The sequence below is a fragment of the Ambystoma mexicanum genome, chromosome 11 (genome assembly GCF_040938575.1).
Source record: "Ambystoma mexicanum isolate Mex_15411 chromosome 11, UKY_AmexF1_1, whole genome shotgun sequence".
Lineage (NCBI taxonomy): Eukaryota > Metazoa > Chordata > Amphibia > Caudata > Ambystomatidae > Ambystoma > Ambystoma mexicanum.
In genome coordinates, this window is record NC_090934.1 from 1329574319 (window position 1) to 1329590557 (window position 16239).

The following is a 16239-nucleotide window of genomic DNA, read 5'->3' on the forward strand; positions in this document are numbered from 1 at the left end:
GGTCAAAACTACTAGCTGCATAGTGAAGTAACTCAAACTGGCCCACATTGGCCAGAAAAACAGGCCCATTTTGACTGGCCTACACCAGCCTTTTGGGTACGGGCATTGCCCTATTGCTCTATACACCAGTCCGAGCCTGGAGTCTCATCCATAATGGGCGAGGGGGCGTCCACCCAGTGGTACCCTCACCCATTATAGAGGAGTTGAGGAGACAGCCCAGTGAAACACTGAGTACTCCCTCAGCTGCTTTTTCCAGCCGAGGTAGTGCTCTTGGGCTGGCTGAACTGTCAAAGGGAAACACGGTTTCCCTTTGACAGTTCAGTTCTCCAGCCGCACATGCTCACCGAGTCATGCAAGGCTGGGGGCGTTTTACTTTGCCAGCCTTGAATAGCTCATTGGACATGCTGGTTGGGGCACTGCATGTCTATGTGTGAGGGGGCGCTCTCCTGTGCCTCCTCGCACATACAGACAGAGCAACCTGGAGCATTTCAGCACCCTCGCGCAGGCCCCTGCATAAGGTACGTTTATGTTCATTTATTTTTTATTTACATGTGTATGGATGCGTGTATGCTTCAGTTATGAGTGAGTGTATGGTGATGGGTGATTGTATAAATGACAGAGTGATTGCTGTGTGAATGTGTGTTTGTTTTGGCCCACTGAGCTTATTTTGGCGAGTGAGGGTTAGGGGATGGCAAGAAGGGTTGTAAAAACAAAGCATTTTGAAAATGCCTTTGTTGCACAATCCCCCTACCCACCTGCCAAAATCGGCTCCCATTCCGAGGCGCTGTGGAGCCCAGGGGACAGGGATGGTATTTTTTAATGGATATCTATTTGATCTAGCCAGTCAAAAATACCATGCTTTCCCCCTTGGCCCCCCAGTGCCAATTGCAAACTGTTTGGCTTTTTACCCATTTTATTTTAAAGTATGCTCTAAAATGCACCATTTTAACCCATTATTTAAAAGAAATCACGGGGGAAACCCACCCAGAACCCTCTTTGATTGGATTGGGTTCCCTCACTGAGCTCAGTCGCTATGGCATTTTTGTGGGAAATATTTATGCCCCTGCACTTAACAAAAATTCACCAGCTGCGATGGGAGCAGGTGGGTGAGCCCAGGAACTATACTGGGAGTAGGGTGCAGTGACGGCGTGCAATAGTTCATAGCCATTTGTACCATACTGTCCATTTGGCATTTTTGGGGGGGGGGGGGGGGGCTGCCCAAACTTTGCTCAGGGGGAGCCCAGGCCAAAAGAGTTTGAAGACCATTGCCTTAGGGGAATGAAGTCCAATAATGGACATTAAGTCAACAGATCAGAGACATTACAGGGGATGGGGAATCATCCCTACAGTGTCACAAGTGCCAGACGTCCAGCTACCTCATGAATGCCAACTTCTCCATCCTCCTCTTGCGAGGATGCAGAGGATTTTTGCAATGGGGACAGGACATTAGCAGGACATTACCAGTTCCAGGATCTTCCCTTTGGACTGCGACACGCACCAAGGTTTTTCACAAAAAGTCCTCACTCTCCTCTCGTGGTAGAGATGTACACAACCAGGGAATTGGGATACATTCCTGCCTAGACCATTGGCTCATCCATGCCCCCATTCTTATATTGTGCATGGATGGACACAACTACCATGGACAGCCTCCTGGCGACATTTAGCAGTGTGATGATCGTGAAGTCTTTCCTGATATCCCACACACGAAATAGGACTAGTCAACTTCTGTGAGGGTGATCTCACATTCGCCACACAGAGCATGTAAGCTACAGAACACATGGTTGGCTATCCTGTAGAGAACTGGGCCAGGGCCCATCAAAGGTTGACCGTATAGGCGGACATGGCGGCATCAGTCTTTGTGGCCTTGTTTAGCAAGCATCACCTGATGCCACTGCTAAACCACAATCTGGCATGCTGCCTCAATGGATTGTACCAAGAGCGTCAGTGTGCCACCCCACATTAGGGAACACCAGGCATGGTGGCTCGAGGAGGAACATCCCCAGGGTTTACAAATACACCCACCTCAGCCCGTGAACTTCACAACAGAATGTATTGTGTATTTATAATGAGCCTATACAAAAGGTGCTTCAAGGTGCAAATCCAGAATTCAGCCAATTGTGTGGATTGCAAATACGTTCACCCTCCTCGATATAGAGAAACTAGACCAAGAAATAAGGGAAGAGATCCTCAAATTGGAGAGAGATTTCAGCTATACTCACCCAATGTTTACCACCCACAGTGCATAGGACGTGGTGGATATGATATGTCTAGACAACCTCTGGGGGGAGCAAAGGGGGGGGGGCAGGGGGAGATCACGCTCCTTGCAGTTAGTGGCCCATGAGATACATGCTGGTCAGAGTTCTACCTACTGTTACTTCATACCACTCATGTAGCAGGGTGGAGAATACCAGGGCAGATACTCTCAGTTGAATTGTTCCCCTTCTTCAGTGGAGTAATTCCTGAAAGTCTCCGTATACTTGCATATGCAACAGATTAGGGACATCAGAGACAGATTTGTATGCATCAAACACGGTATCTTCCTGCTGAGGGACATATCGCATGGCCCCTATCCCCAACTACTGATGCTCTCAACTTCCTGGATGGCCTGCAACTCCTGTTTCCTCCTCCTCCACTTATTCAGAAGGTACTAATCTTAGCAACAGGTACCCTTCCTTTCCATCTAGGTCCCAGCTCAATTAAGTAACCCCAATTCCCCTTCTCTACTGTGAAATTGCTCCAGCTGATAGCTAGTTGCGGAAAGGGTAGGACTAGGAATAGCAGACAATTCTCACTAAGTGCCTGGCCCATACAGGAGTACAGATGTTTGTCGAACCTCAAAGGGTATGCTAGACAGTGGTGCTCCTCAGCATGGTGCAAAAAGTTGCAGATCGAACATCTTGAACGCAACACAGTTCAAATGTTGGAATTCATACAAGAGGGGTCTCGATTGGGTCTTGCTTCTACGCCCAATAAAACAACTAGCAGCTATTATGTGGTTCCATGTGTCCTGGGTTTCCCCATCCCCTGGTGAAAATACTAGCATTCCTCTTTCTTGAGGGATGTGAGGTAGCACAGCCAAGAGCCTGATCCCACTTCCCCACACGGGATCTCCCCATGGTGCTTGGGAGGTTTTCTGCCACACTCGTCAGGCCTCTGGAAGAAAGAATCCTTCTTTACAGTGTTGTTTCCTGGTCACCATGGCATCAGCCTGCTGAACAACTGAACTGAGGGCTTGACTTTCCACACCACCCGATTGTTCAGAGGATCCTCTCCCTTTTCCCCTGGACATCAATGAGGACCATGTTTGCTGGCCATTTTCAGGATGCTACGTGGGTGACAACGGATATACATGCATCACCCATATAAACTACATGTTGGGTTACCAAGGCCATCCTCTGGTTCTGTCATTTCTAAAAGAATAGATTCCACATTAAAGGTTCTTAATGGCTACACTGCATTAGGGTGTCTAGACTAATATTATTGTGGATTACCCTCACATACTGCTTTTCGCGTCCTCATATGTGTGTGAAGAGGATGTGTAGGTAATCCCATAACTCAGTCCTTTTTGTCTTCACTCAAGTCATAGAACCCCCCTCCCCCCCACACAATGGAAAATATTGCAAGGCATAAAATAGTTTTCAAAAATTGATTAGCAGAGTTTGCTAATTAACATGTTTTTGATTAGCAAACAGGCCCCTTTGATTAGCAATTGTGTACTGTTATTGTTAATGTAACCAGAATGTATTTGTACCCAAGAAATTAAATTAACAATAATACAGCAGTTTTGCGTACCGTTGAAATAAGACTGAGAGGAGTCAGGGCTTGCAAATTCTTTAAAATTCATCTAGACCTACAGGTAGGGTAACTTAGTTTACCTATTCAACCCAAGAGAAATGCACTCAACCCATAGCAATGGGGGACAACAAATTTCGAATCCGATTTCTGTAAAATGGTGCACGGCGCTAGAAACCAGATTTATGTTTGGCACACTGCTACCACCCAGTGGCCAGCCATGCGCAGTGAAACTTTATTTGGCATTCACTGCAAACAAAGTAAATGTTAAATTAATGTTGCAAAATATATTGCAAATTCTACTCGCCCTTCATAAAATCTACAAGACTATGCGAGTGGACAAAAAGACAAGCCATAGATGAGTGTTTGTAAAATGTAAAAGGTTAGCTGCATGAACGGACACAAAAACATAGATATGATAAAAAGTCTCTGCAAACAGTTTGGCCAGCTGTCTCCTACAGGTGGGAATATATAATGCAAACAGAATCCTATAGCAAAGGGAGCTCTAGGGGTTAACTACAGTGTTTGGTATTGCAGTAGATGTACAGACTGGATGAAACTATTGATCACTACTTTGCATAAGAATCTAGTTCGCTTTGTGTACTCCTTGTGTAAGAGGAAAGAAAGAGACTAAGCAGAATGATTGCGTAGCAGGCAGAGAACTGGGAAAACTAGGTAGAATATTGTAGTTTGTGGTCATCCCACTTTCAGGGTACCTGGTATAAAGCAACACAGTGATAATATAGAATGTCAAGGAGTATGGGTTCGCTCATGGGTTGAGCACTAGTTGCAATATGTATGCAACCTGCAGGTTACAGAACTAGGTTTGCAATCAAAAGCATTTGTTCATGTGATCATGTACACTTTCGAAAGTGTTCACTCATCAATATGGATACCCAGTGGTAGTATTGCAGGAAATATTAACAACTGAATTTACAAAGAGGAAAAAATATTTCTAGAATTAATAGTGGGTAAAAAATACCGACCAGCAGAAACAATATCGAAATAAAGGCAAGAAAGTGTAATGATAGGGTTGAGTTTTAGGTGTAAAAAAATACAACAAAAAAACAGATTTAGGTTAAAATTGTGATAAAGGGGACGGAGACGAGGAGAGTTTAGGAGTAGGAGAGGTAAGGGTGGGGATAGGGGAGGTCCCCCCGAAAAAAAAGGTATTTTTGCAATGGGCAATGTAAAAGGCATGTGGATATTTTTTCTTGCAATATTTATAGCACTTTGTAATTGTAAGTCACTGTAATTTCAGCAATACAATCACAGAAAATCATTGTCCCGAACAAGATAAAATATAGTTGAGACTATGAAATTTAGATATACTAACCTAAACTTTACTGTAAACAATGGAGATGATGCAGTGCTTTACAGTATCAATACTGTAATGACGCATTATGTAACAACTTGCATTTTAGAAATGGAATTGCAGGACTGTCTTTAGTTGACACATACTGGTCTGCCGGACAGGATATAGAAAGCTTAATAAAAATCATCCCGATTACTTCTGGTTTGCCTAGCACTCCCGGTTAAGATGGATTTCTGAACTCTGTCCTGGAGGGGCAGAGGTTCAGAAGGCCAGCCTAGTTTCTTGGAACAGGATAACCTCAGGACAAGCCAGACCAATCAGGGTAGCGATGGCGGCGGTCAAGACTAGGTCTCAAGAGGGGTGAGAGTGACTTTAAGCCCGCAATGAGCACACAAAGCAAGGACACTTACAAATTACTCCAGGCAGGTGTTATATTAAAAATGTAGACACATTTATTACAAGGCCTTTGTAACATCGACCATAGTAAAGAATCACGATAAAACTCAAGTAAACCAACACATCACAATCAATACAATATATATACAAGATCGAGGGGTCTAACGAGTTAGAAGCACGAAATATGCAGACCACCTAGATGGGGAGGAAAACAGGCAGTGCAAGTAATCGTTAGGCCCAGTTCGACATCAGAGACCACCTAACTAGAAGGAAGTCCGAGCCCTACGAAGAGTGGAGCCTTGTGCTCAAAAGTACCTCCACACACAGGTGCCAAGGGGCCAAGGACTGTCTCTTCGGGGAAATCAGGCAGTTCAGAGAGGTGAACAAACGATGGCGAACAGACCTCTGCTACTCAAGCGCAGCCTCCACTTGTGGGCAGAAGCAGGGCGCGAGTACGGAGAAAAGGGGTGCTGTTTTCAACAGCGGGGTTCAGGGTATTGACTACTCACCGGTCCCCGATGCAGGCAGACCCAGGCTTCTCTAGGTTAGTTTCTTCGCTGGCAGGTTCAGATGCGATCAGAGGGACGTCTCTGCGCCGTGTAGATTCCACAGCAGCAGAAGTCAGGGTCGAGGGTGTCCCAAACGCAGCGAACACGCACAGATGGTTACCTCAGTGGCAGCTTGTATTCCAGACCCAATGTACACGTCTCACTTCAGACCTGGGAACGCCAAGTGTACGAATCGTGTGAGAGTGTAGAGGGCTCAGATTTTAGCAGTAGCCAGACCGCAGTGACAGAGCAAGGTTCCTGTGTAGGCTGGTCAGTCCACTGGATGGCCCAGGGACGCTTCCGAAGGCTTACGTACAGGAGTTTGTGAAGATGCCGAGAATAGTTGTTCCCACTATTCTAAAGGGTCGAAGCGCCAGTACAGGCCTTCTCGTTCGATCAGAGGCAGAGGGGTCTCACAGGACGACAGCAGTGCAGGGTGCCAAACCTTCAGCGGGTCACCAGCGATTCCTCGACCCAGCTTCTTAGTTGCAGGATACTTGGCTCCTTTATCCTTCGTTCGTGAGAACTCAGGAGATTGACATGGTAGTGGTGTTTCCAGCCTCCTCTTATCCAGAGTTCCCTTCACGCCAAAACAGAGAGGACCCAGTGGGAGGTCTGCTAACAAAACAGTCACACCATACGTGGACCTATCACGGACCACGGTGGTCCCAGGCATTCAAGACACACTAGACTCTCTGGCACCCAGGATGTGTATTGGGACCTGACATCCCAGCCCACATCCTGGAGGCTCACAACAGGCCTGTAGAAGCCCGCGAAAGCATCTGTGTTTTGTGGGAAAGTACATGCCCAAATAAGGATGGCCCCGGGTCGGCTCGACCTGGGGAAGGTGAAGGGGCAAGACGGTCAGCGGACAGGACAAAGAACGTTGTGGTCTGGCCATTTTGGAAGCCAGGCCACCCATTTGGGCCAAACGCGGGAAGCGCGGTTAACATGGCAAAGAGGGGTTCAAAACACAAAGAAAGGATCGCTGCCACCAGTCCCGTCCGTGACATACTTGCACAGTTCGTTATAAATCCATCGAGAGTTTCTAGGGCCTGTAAGAGACCCAAGAGTGCAGTAACTTATCTTGCAGTGCCCTCTTGTGCCATGTTGCGCGAAAGCTGCAACATGAGAAAAGAACTACGGAAAACAACGTTTCTCGGTACTGACGGTCTTAAGGGCATGTCAGTTTCCCCGTAAGAATGGAGCGAAAGCCTAGAGGAGTGCGGTGGAAGGCTGCGCTCCTCTGGCAAAGTCTAGATCAGGGTGTAAAACAACAGCAAAAAGTTTGGGGGTTGCCACATGGAAGGAAAGTTACCTACAATATGAAATCTTTCCTAACACTCCCACACATACCATTGGCTTAAGACTAAAGGAGATGATAACTGCTGCACTTTCTCTCCGTTAGCACTTGAAGTGAACAGAAAAAAAGAGGGTAGAGAGAACACCCAGGGTAAGAAAGGAACGTAGGGGGAGCTGTGCTTTCATTGAAGAGGGCAACTTAAACAGCTAGCTTTGCTACACAAGTGTCCATTTGTTTAGCAAACCTACAGAACTGCATAGCAAATTGCTATGCGACACTGCTTATTTTATGTATTGTATTGCTGAGTCTTTCATTGCTGTTGTGACAGGCAGATGTGTGGTTAAGTGGTGACCTTGTAACCTACCCACCATAGTGAAAGGTTCAGGAGGTAAACTTTTTTTTTAAATAAGGGCTTGCTAGTCTACGAAGGCAAATACATCACACGATAAGGGCTGAGACGTGTACCAGAAGAACTCGGAGTAATATAGTCACCTATAAACAAGCTAGGCGTTTGTTAAATAGTTGTACAAATGGCTGCCTCCTTTCACTAAAATGTGATAACTACGGGCAACAAAGCTGTGACGAAATGTATGGGCAAACGACAAAACAAAACAATAACCATCCAAACTTGGACAAAGTAATAAAAAAGGTAACAAAGGAAATACTTCAATACATTTATATATTCTGCTTTCTTTTTGACACCCTCGAAGAAACACAGCTAGTTGGTTTGCGGTTTTTCATTAGCAGAACTTGCAAGGTCTTGAAATTCTGATTGTAAAATGCTGAATTTACCTTGTACCTTTTTCCTAAGCCCCCCAGCGCCCTCACTCCCGCTACCCTAGCAAGGATCTGCACTTCTGCGTTTCCATTTCAAGCACTGCCCACCTGAACATATGCATACATTTTCAACCGCCACAGGTTAATTTAGGCAAAGTAAATTACCACGATGTCATTTACTTCGACAGACGACTAAACAGTGTATGGAAATTCCCATTCACTTCCATACTGCACTCTTCTGAACAAAACACGCCGTGCTGCAACCTCTTATTTCGTGTCTAAACAATTGACAGGTTTTCAAATTAAACACCATGATAGACGGTAAAGCCTGCTCTCGTTTTTTCTGAGATAATGCAAAAAGTAGCATAACATACACACTCTAATCTACTGATGGTTTAAAAATGTTACATTTAGCAAAGTTTGTGAACTAACTAGAAAACCGCAAATGCGATATTAACTGGCATTCTCCGACTGCATCGCGGACAGAAAATGCCAACGTATACATGCAATAAGTTTGACAACACTGTTTTTTCATGCCGGTGCATTTTTCATTGGTCTGGATTAGTTCTTATTTTGGCCTGGTGCAGGAAAGTTAAATACAGGGGCTTTAATTCCGATTATTGATTGACATGGACAGTTCCAGGAGTTCCATAAGGTAACATGAACATGAACATGTAAAGGGAACTTTCTTGATTACACACCTTTTCGACGCGGTTTGTTGCCAGTGTAAATCATGCTGAGCCTCTGGAGCTAGGCGGCGTCGGGGAATCCAGAGGCCGGCAGGGGTTACAGGGGAAACAGTCCGCGGTGGCTGCCTGCAAGACATGGCTTCTTTGTACTGTACGGAGAAGGCAGAGTAGGGCACACATAGCAACAGCGGCCGCGGCTGATTGGACGGGAGGCGTGCTCAACTCTCCCCTGCTTGCTTGCAAGATCTACTACGGTTTCCTGTGTCCGCTTGGCAATAGAGTAGGGTTTGCTTCTCTGTGCCTGCTGTGAACCCAGCTGTGTTTGAGCAGCGTTAGAGAAGGAAACAGCGGATCGCACGGAAGCCAACGGAGATGCATTGATCTGCCTGTATCCCTCTATGCTAACGATAACTAACACACTAACTTTCTGGAGTGTTCAAGATTTCACCTGTTGGTAAACAGTACACGATAAGGGCACATACAACATCAGATTCAAAACACATTAAGAGACGTAGAAAAACATATTTTAAAGTTCACGTTATCAGTTTGCCAAAGGCAGATTACAAGAACAAAGAACGCACGAGGCTTCGGGGCACAAGTCCTGAAGCAGGTGTCAGCAATAGTTAAAACATCTTGTTCTCCACCCCCCTACCTTTGCGCCTCGGAGGGTATGCACTCAACAGCATCGCTCCGCACCACTTGGCATGCTGCGGAATGCCCCAAGTATGACGTCATATTTTGACCTCAGTGTTCTACTTCAGTGGTACACATATATGCAGACTCAGTATATATAAGGTGTTGAATTGTATGAAACTAAAGAAAGATCATGGTTTATTATCTATGCCGTGAAAGACGTGGTTTTTATTCCCATTTATTTCTGTAAAGAGTCTCCCCCAACAAAGAAAAAAGCAGTGGAGCCTTTGAACACATACATGCCGTTGAATTTTTAACACTTGCTCCTAACCAGGGAATGGGGAGGCTGGATGGCAGTTTTGAAAACTGTTAGTGAGACAGGACATTAAACCTTTTGCGCTACTGATTACCCCCTGGCCCCCGTCCTACCATCCCCTCCCCAAGCCCAGGAGGCTGAGTAGATATTACGCTTTCCTTTGGCCCATTAGATCTGTATTTCACCCCAACTCACCAGAGGCATAGCCATGATTCTGTAACAAGTGGGGCCTGGAGCTAATGTAGTGGGACCCACACTAAGACGAGGCGGCAGAAGGAAGGGCACTTGTTCTGCCCCCAGCCAAGTGCATAGGAGTGACACGAGTGCAAACCAATCATGGGGGGTGGGGCAGGTCTCCTCGAGAAAAGTTTTAAAATAATGGGTTAAAATAGTGCATTTTTCAGTACACTTTCTGTGATAAATTGGGTAAAAAGCCACACAGTTTACAATCGGTGTTGTAGGGTAAGACATAAAAAGTCAATTGGATGCCAAGTCACCAACAATGCACAGGAGCATTTTCAAAGCACATTTTCATAATGCCTTTGCCCAATATATGCCAATACTCTGCAAGTGTAAAAAAGCATTTTCATACCAATTCTGCTCACAGATGTCCATTCTGGTGCATCTATATATGCCACTATTCCCACATAGGAAAACACTCATGTTTGCTTTGTCCATAATGCAAGTAAGGATACTTTAACAAAGCATGTTTCTGCTGGCTCTGCCAATACATGCCAGTCTCCCCGTGTAAGAACATACTCCTGTTGCTTTGCCTTAATGGCAGTGAAAAAAAAGCCATGCCACATTAAGAAACATATCGTGGCTGGCTACACAAATCAACCACTCCCCATATAAGAACTATCATCATGTTGTATTTTCTCCCTAACGGCAGTAAATGGCATGCCACAGTAAAAACAAAAAAAACAAGCATTGCCCATTGCCGTGCAAGCTGCACGAATGCAGCCACCCCAATGTAAGAAGATTTATGTTGCCTTTGGTCTGAACACCAGTATACACTGCAATGCCACAGTAAGAAAACATGCTCTTGCTGGCTAGCCGGTAAAATAGCTCAGCGGGCTGAGCGCATGCTGTTGTAATCTCAGTGCAATTCGCAGGTTCAAATCCTGGCAAGGACAACTCAGCCTTTTATTCTTCTAAGTGACCTCCCTGATCTCTACCCTCCTCCACAGACCTTGTACTATTATGTTGCTTTTGCACTGCGTTACCGCTCTCTTACTCTTTACCGTACTCTTTTTTTTTCCCTGCTCACCAAGTTGTACCATCGCCATGATACGGGTTTGGGCACCGTCAATAAATGCGATCAATAGATAAAGCTCATTAAATGAGTGCAAACTTAGGTTGGGTCATACAGTTTATGTAAATATGTTGTCTGTAAGCGCTTTGGCGAAATCGCTATATAAATAACATGGTCATTACACAAATCACCCCCATATAAGAACACTTACATTGCACTTATGTTATATTCCCCCATGTAAGAATATTTATTAACACCAGTAAAATAAAAAGAAAAGTAAAAATAAGGAAACATGCCATCCCCATGTAAGAACACTCATGTTGGCTTTGCCCTTAATACGAATACAACATTCCATGCCAGAGTAGGAGCCAGCCGGCCAGCCCCACTGTAGTATTTCCACAAACCGCCCCCCTCCAGCCCCACCATCACATAAAACTACTCATGTTGGCTTTCCTTTGCCCCAAAAACGCCAGTAAAACATGTCATGCTCGTGTCAAAAACGATTCACACACCAATGCCCCTCCCCAGGTACCAGCGTGCATACACACAGAGATATAGACACATTCAGACACATTCACCCACCAGTCACGAAACCACAGAGCTGATCTGCCATTCACAGGAGCACCCCTAACATTTAAACGCAGTCACACCCATGTACACCATTCACACTGCATTCATTCATAGGTGTGCATTTGCAGACACCCGATAGCATACAGACATACACCCACTTACACACTTCCTCGCATGCATGCACACATACATTCATACATACATACAATTCCTGCATGCACGCAAATACTCTTTTGTTGTTAATGGAAATTATTGAAAGCATGGGCCATGCAAAAGCTGAGCAAGCAGTTAAGCCTTTAGCTGCAACATGGGGGTGGGAGGGTCTACTGATATCCCCATGGCAGGATTTTGTCCTCTGCCTTTACAGTCACTTCAATGCCCGTTTTCTCACCTCAGAGAGCACTCTATTAGCTTAAGTTAATACACTGCACTCCGAGGTGACAAATGTTCCAGGTTCTAGCAGTCTGGGTCAGAGGGGGGGTAAGGGGGGGCGTTACAACAGGGATGCCTACTGCATGTCAAAATGTGGGGGGGCTTTAGCCTTCCCAAGCCCATGCCTGGCGCCGCCCTTGCTCCTAACAAACGTTGTGAGGGGGGGGGTGTATTGGGTGCAGGGGAGAGGGAGTCTGAGGACAGATCCAAGAGTGGAGTTGAACTATCATACCCATGGATTTCCTGATCTACCAGGGAACATCGAACTTCCATTGTGGTTTCATTCCGAATCACATGTGACAAAAAGGACTATTGCTCTGCAGGTGTAGAGAGATGAGTAGGGAATACAAAGCCTACTACTAAGAAGAATGCCGATGACGCCCATCCCCCCTCCCCCACAACCTCCCTACATTACAGCTAGTAGATTTAGTTTAGCCATCACACTAAATCCGGGTCACTACTTAGAATGTAAATAATGCATTTAACCTCTTTATGTCCATGCATCGAGGAAATCCACCGAAGGTACGGCCGCAAACACACACCTGCCATCATACACCATTTGAAAACAATTTGCACAACATCTCTGCCATAAGAATGCAGCTACCGTTCACAACAAAAATTCGATATGTAGTTGCACACAACTTTTATCCCGCTCTCGCTTACCTCCGCTAGACCACCCATTCACATGCCAGCTCGATATGGTTGGATAGCAGGGACTTTGCCACCCCTCATATCTTAAACATTGGCCAATATGTGCACACACATACTAGCACCTCCTCAAATCTTTTCCCATACCGGGACTCCGGTCCCCCAAGGCATTCATCCTACAGCGTGTTGTAACCATACTAATGGTGAAAGGTGCTATATAAGGGACGCACCACTACTAATACGCCCCAACCGACTACTAAACCAGCATTGATCACAATTATCAAGCTGAACTAGGCACAGCCCAATAGGTATACCCCTTTGCTTCTTAGGGCAGTGCAGGCACAGGGCAAGCTATGTTATTCAGGAACCATGTGTACTGGTACAGAAGCAAACCAAACAATAGAACTGTGGTAGCAAAATAAAAGCATATCCAACCATGGCACTTAAACTAACAATACCAACAAACTACTCAAAAACACTATAATCTACCCCTGCAAAGAAAAACACAGAGAATGCAGACTTTGGAATACAGGGGGCGCCCTGAGTTTGAAGACAAAGGTGCACAGGCAATGATTTCAGCAGCAAAGTTTTTGAAGATGTCTGGAAAGGAGCATAGGTCTCCTGAACTGCTCTACACTGCCCCCTTCCTCTGTATTTGTACATCAAAAGGGCTTTGTTAAACACCTTTGGGTGTCTTCCCTTGGACTGGCAAAGCCTGCCCTTTGAAGCACTGTACATCAACCAGTCCCAAGAGAGCAGTTACTGTATTCCTGGGTGGTGGCAATCCTGTCCCATGGACGACAAATACGTTTGCTCGGACCAAGCTGAAATAGTTTGCTTTAGGCGAAACTCAGTCCCAGACAGCAAATACACAGGAGCCCTTGACCAGAATAAAATCACAAGGAACCAAGCTGAAAATAAAATAACACAAATAGGTTCTGCCCAATAGAATTGTGGAATCCCACAGATCATTAAGTCCTAGCCATTGACTGCATATTGTCATCTGCCCTCGGATCCCGGGGTGCACATTTATATAATTTAGTTTAGGGTCAGGATTGCCCACGGTTGAAGGCAGATCCAGACATGCTGGACATTTGGATACAACAGAGGCTGGCAGGAATGCACGTCACTTTTCGACTGCCCTTTTGCGAGAGGTGTAGTAGACAAGCTCAGCAAAATCACATGTGTGCACTATGCCTTTCTAGTATGGAGCAGTGTCAAAGGGAAGTTTGATTAGCAGACCTCACTTTCAGAGACATAACCACCTTCACAGATAGCATTCCAACACAGCTCCACATAGAACCTTAAGCACAACTGCACTTAATCACAGCGCAGATGAAAGCTACTTTACATTTTCTGGAGCCCCAAGCCACAGGAGCTGGCAAGCAACTGCCACTCAGCACACCACACTGAGATCCATTTACTCAGTGACAGCAGCACCAGTAAGTCTGCAGCGACATTGCTCGCAGATGGGCTTGGGTAGCTGCCAAGGCTTTCAGTGCTGCCCTCAGTGAGGAAGATCAGAAGCCCCAAGTAAGAGTCCTGTACATATTCAACTCTGCATCCTGACTCATCCCCTCCCTCATAGGGGGGCAGGTTAGATGCGCTGTCTGTCCCCGGAATCGAAGATGGTTGTAGTGACAAGCCAGCAGCTTCCATTGGGTAATACAATGTTTTTGCAGCTGCCAGGGAATCTTTTGCACCCGTTCATTTTTAGTATATTTTGTACTATAAGTCTCAGCCCAGTTTCACATTTGTACCAATACAGTCCGCCCCACAACCCGCCCCAAGAAATAGAGACGACCAGACACTGCTGAAGGGTTGAAGATGAATACAAAACAGCTTGCTGACTGACAGACACATTGCGGTTTTGTATAATAAATAAACTGCTTCTTTGCATCAGGAGGCCACAACCACACACTTGTTATTGTTTTCAGATTTGATAGTTAAAAATACAACCTATATGATAACAGTTACTCACTTGTTGCACTGTGTATTTCTAGCCGAGAGTGCAAGGGCATGAAGTTTAATGCTACCTTATTACATAGTAATAGACTCAGGCCTCTAAATCTGCACCCACCACTTGCCAATGGCAAGCAACTAATTGACTCTGGGTGAAAGGGACACAATATGCATGTGGAAAATGGAGTGGGCGAGAGACCTTTAATGTCTGGCTAGTGGTTTGTAAATTGAAGATTTTACCCCTGGATTATATGGCATGTACCAATACTATAAGGAAACCAAACCGTGCAAATACGTTAACTATTTCCATTCTGTGTATTGTGACGATTCACAAGATCCGTCACTTCTTCCCCAAGGGGAGCCCTTCCCTATGGAAATTAGGGAGATGAGGCTGCTACACAACAGTCCCCCCACGGGTGATATAAAGCAAGAGGATCTCATAGGGAGAGACTCCCCTCATGGGGATAAGAACTCTCATCCTGTGAAAGACCCTTGTGCCCAGAAGCCATGGCCCCATTGACTCCTCCCTCCCAACCTGAAACTACTACTGTGTGTTTTTGTGAAGTCTCTACTAGCTCCCCTGTAAGAACAGATAGGACTGAGATGAGGAAGAACCAAAGAAACATACAGAACAACAGTGGAAGGGATTACCAAAGTAATGTGACGAGGTGGCCACCAGGAGGCATGAAGAGAACGTTAGAGGCATTGATAAACAGTGATGGTTTGCTGGGGCGGTTCCAGCAATAAAAAGTAAAGACTGAAGATGGACTAGAGGTGTTCGGGAGCAGGAAGAACAGCGAGGGAAGATGGCCTCCGTCCTGCAGGGCCATGGAAATTCAAACCCACACTGCCCGAAGCGTCGAGAGACAGTCGGTATAAGAAGAAGAACTCAAAAGGAATCACATGAGCCTAAATAAACCCAATACGTTACAAAGGCTGGAATAATCCAACAGTGTCCTGGCCTCTCCATGGTGGACTGTGTGGCCCCTAAAACATGCCGACTCTGTGGAGCTGCACATACCAAAGAGGAGGAAAACAGGAATATGCGCTGAAAGCGTGCAGAACCAACAGCAACCTCAGACCCGGGAAGACTGGTAGAGCTCACCAGTGAAGACACAGATACCAGGAGTTGCAGGAAAGCAGAGTGGAGTCCAGGGAGCCCAGAGAGTCTAGCATTGCTTGGGCGAAATCGCCATGGTCACAGTAGTAATATCCAGAGAACACAAAGTCTGGTATTCCTTGGAATTGTCTCCCTCGTCATGGTGGTGCCACGAAAAACCATAAATCTCAAGAGTGCCTCGGGAGTGAACTCCCTTGTCACAGTGGGAACCCAACACATGTTAAAGATATCAAAAGGACCAAGCACCATCATGGAGCAATCTTGCAAATAGTCAAGATATAAAAATTCTTGAAAAAGTGCCAGCATGAAGAAGAAGACTTGCTAAAGCCTTAACTGTATTGTTTGCAAATCCTTAGGAGGAAGTAAAGAGACTTCTAAAGAATTGTACAAAGGACTATCCACAACAGTGTTCAAAATTCTACCAGATAGACCAGGAGAAGGGGGTCATTCTCTTGGTCCAAGTGCATTTGGTAAATCAAACCA

General features: G+C 45.6%; 1 protein-coding gene across 2 annotated transcripts in view; it reads right to left on the reverse strand.

Annotated features, from left to right (window-relative positions):
• ATOSA (atos homolog A) overlaps window positions 1-16239 on the reverse strand; it is a 662760-nt gene that overhangs the window by 562428 nt on the left and 84093 nt on the right. The window contains exon 1 of one of the 2 annotated variants that reach the window (XM_069624849.1): window positions 8833-8963. The exons of the other annotated variant lie outside the window; for it this stretch is intronic. Within the exon in view, the coding sequence (XP_069480950.1) occupies window positions 8833-8866 (34 nt within the window). The 5' untranslated portion in view covers window positions 8867-8963. Of the gene's footprint in view, window positions 1-8832; window positions 8964-16239 lie in introns of those variants that run through there. 2 annotated transcript variants of the gene reach the window in all.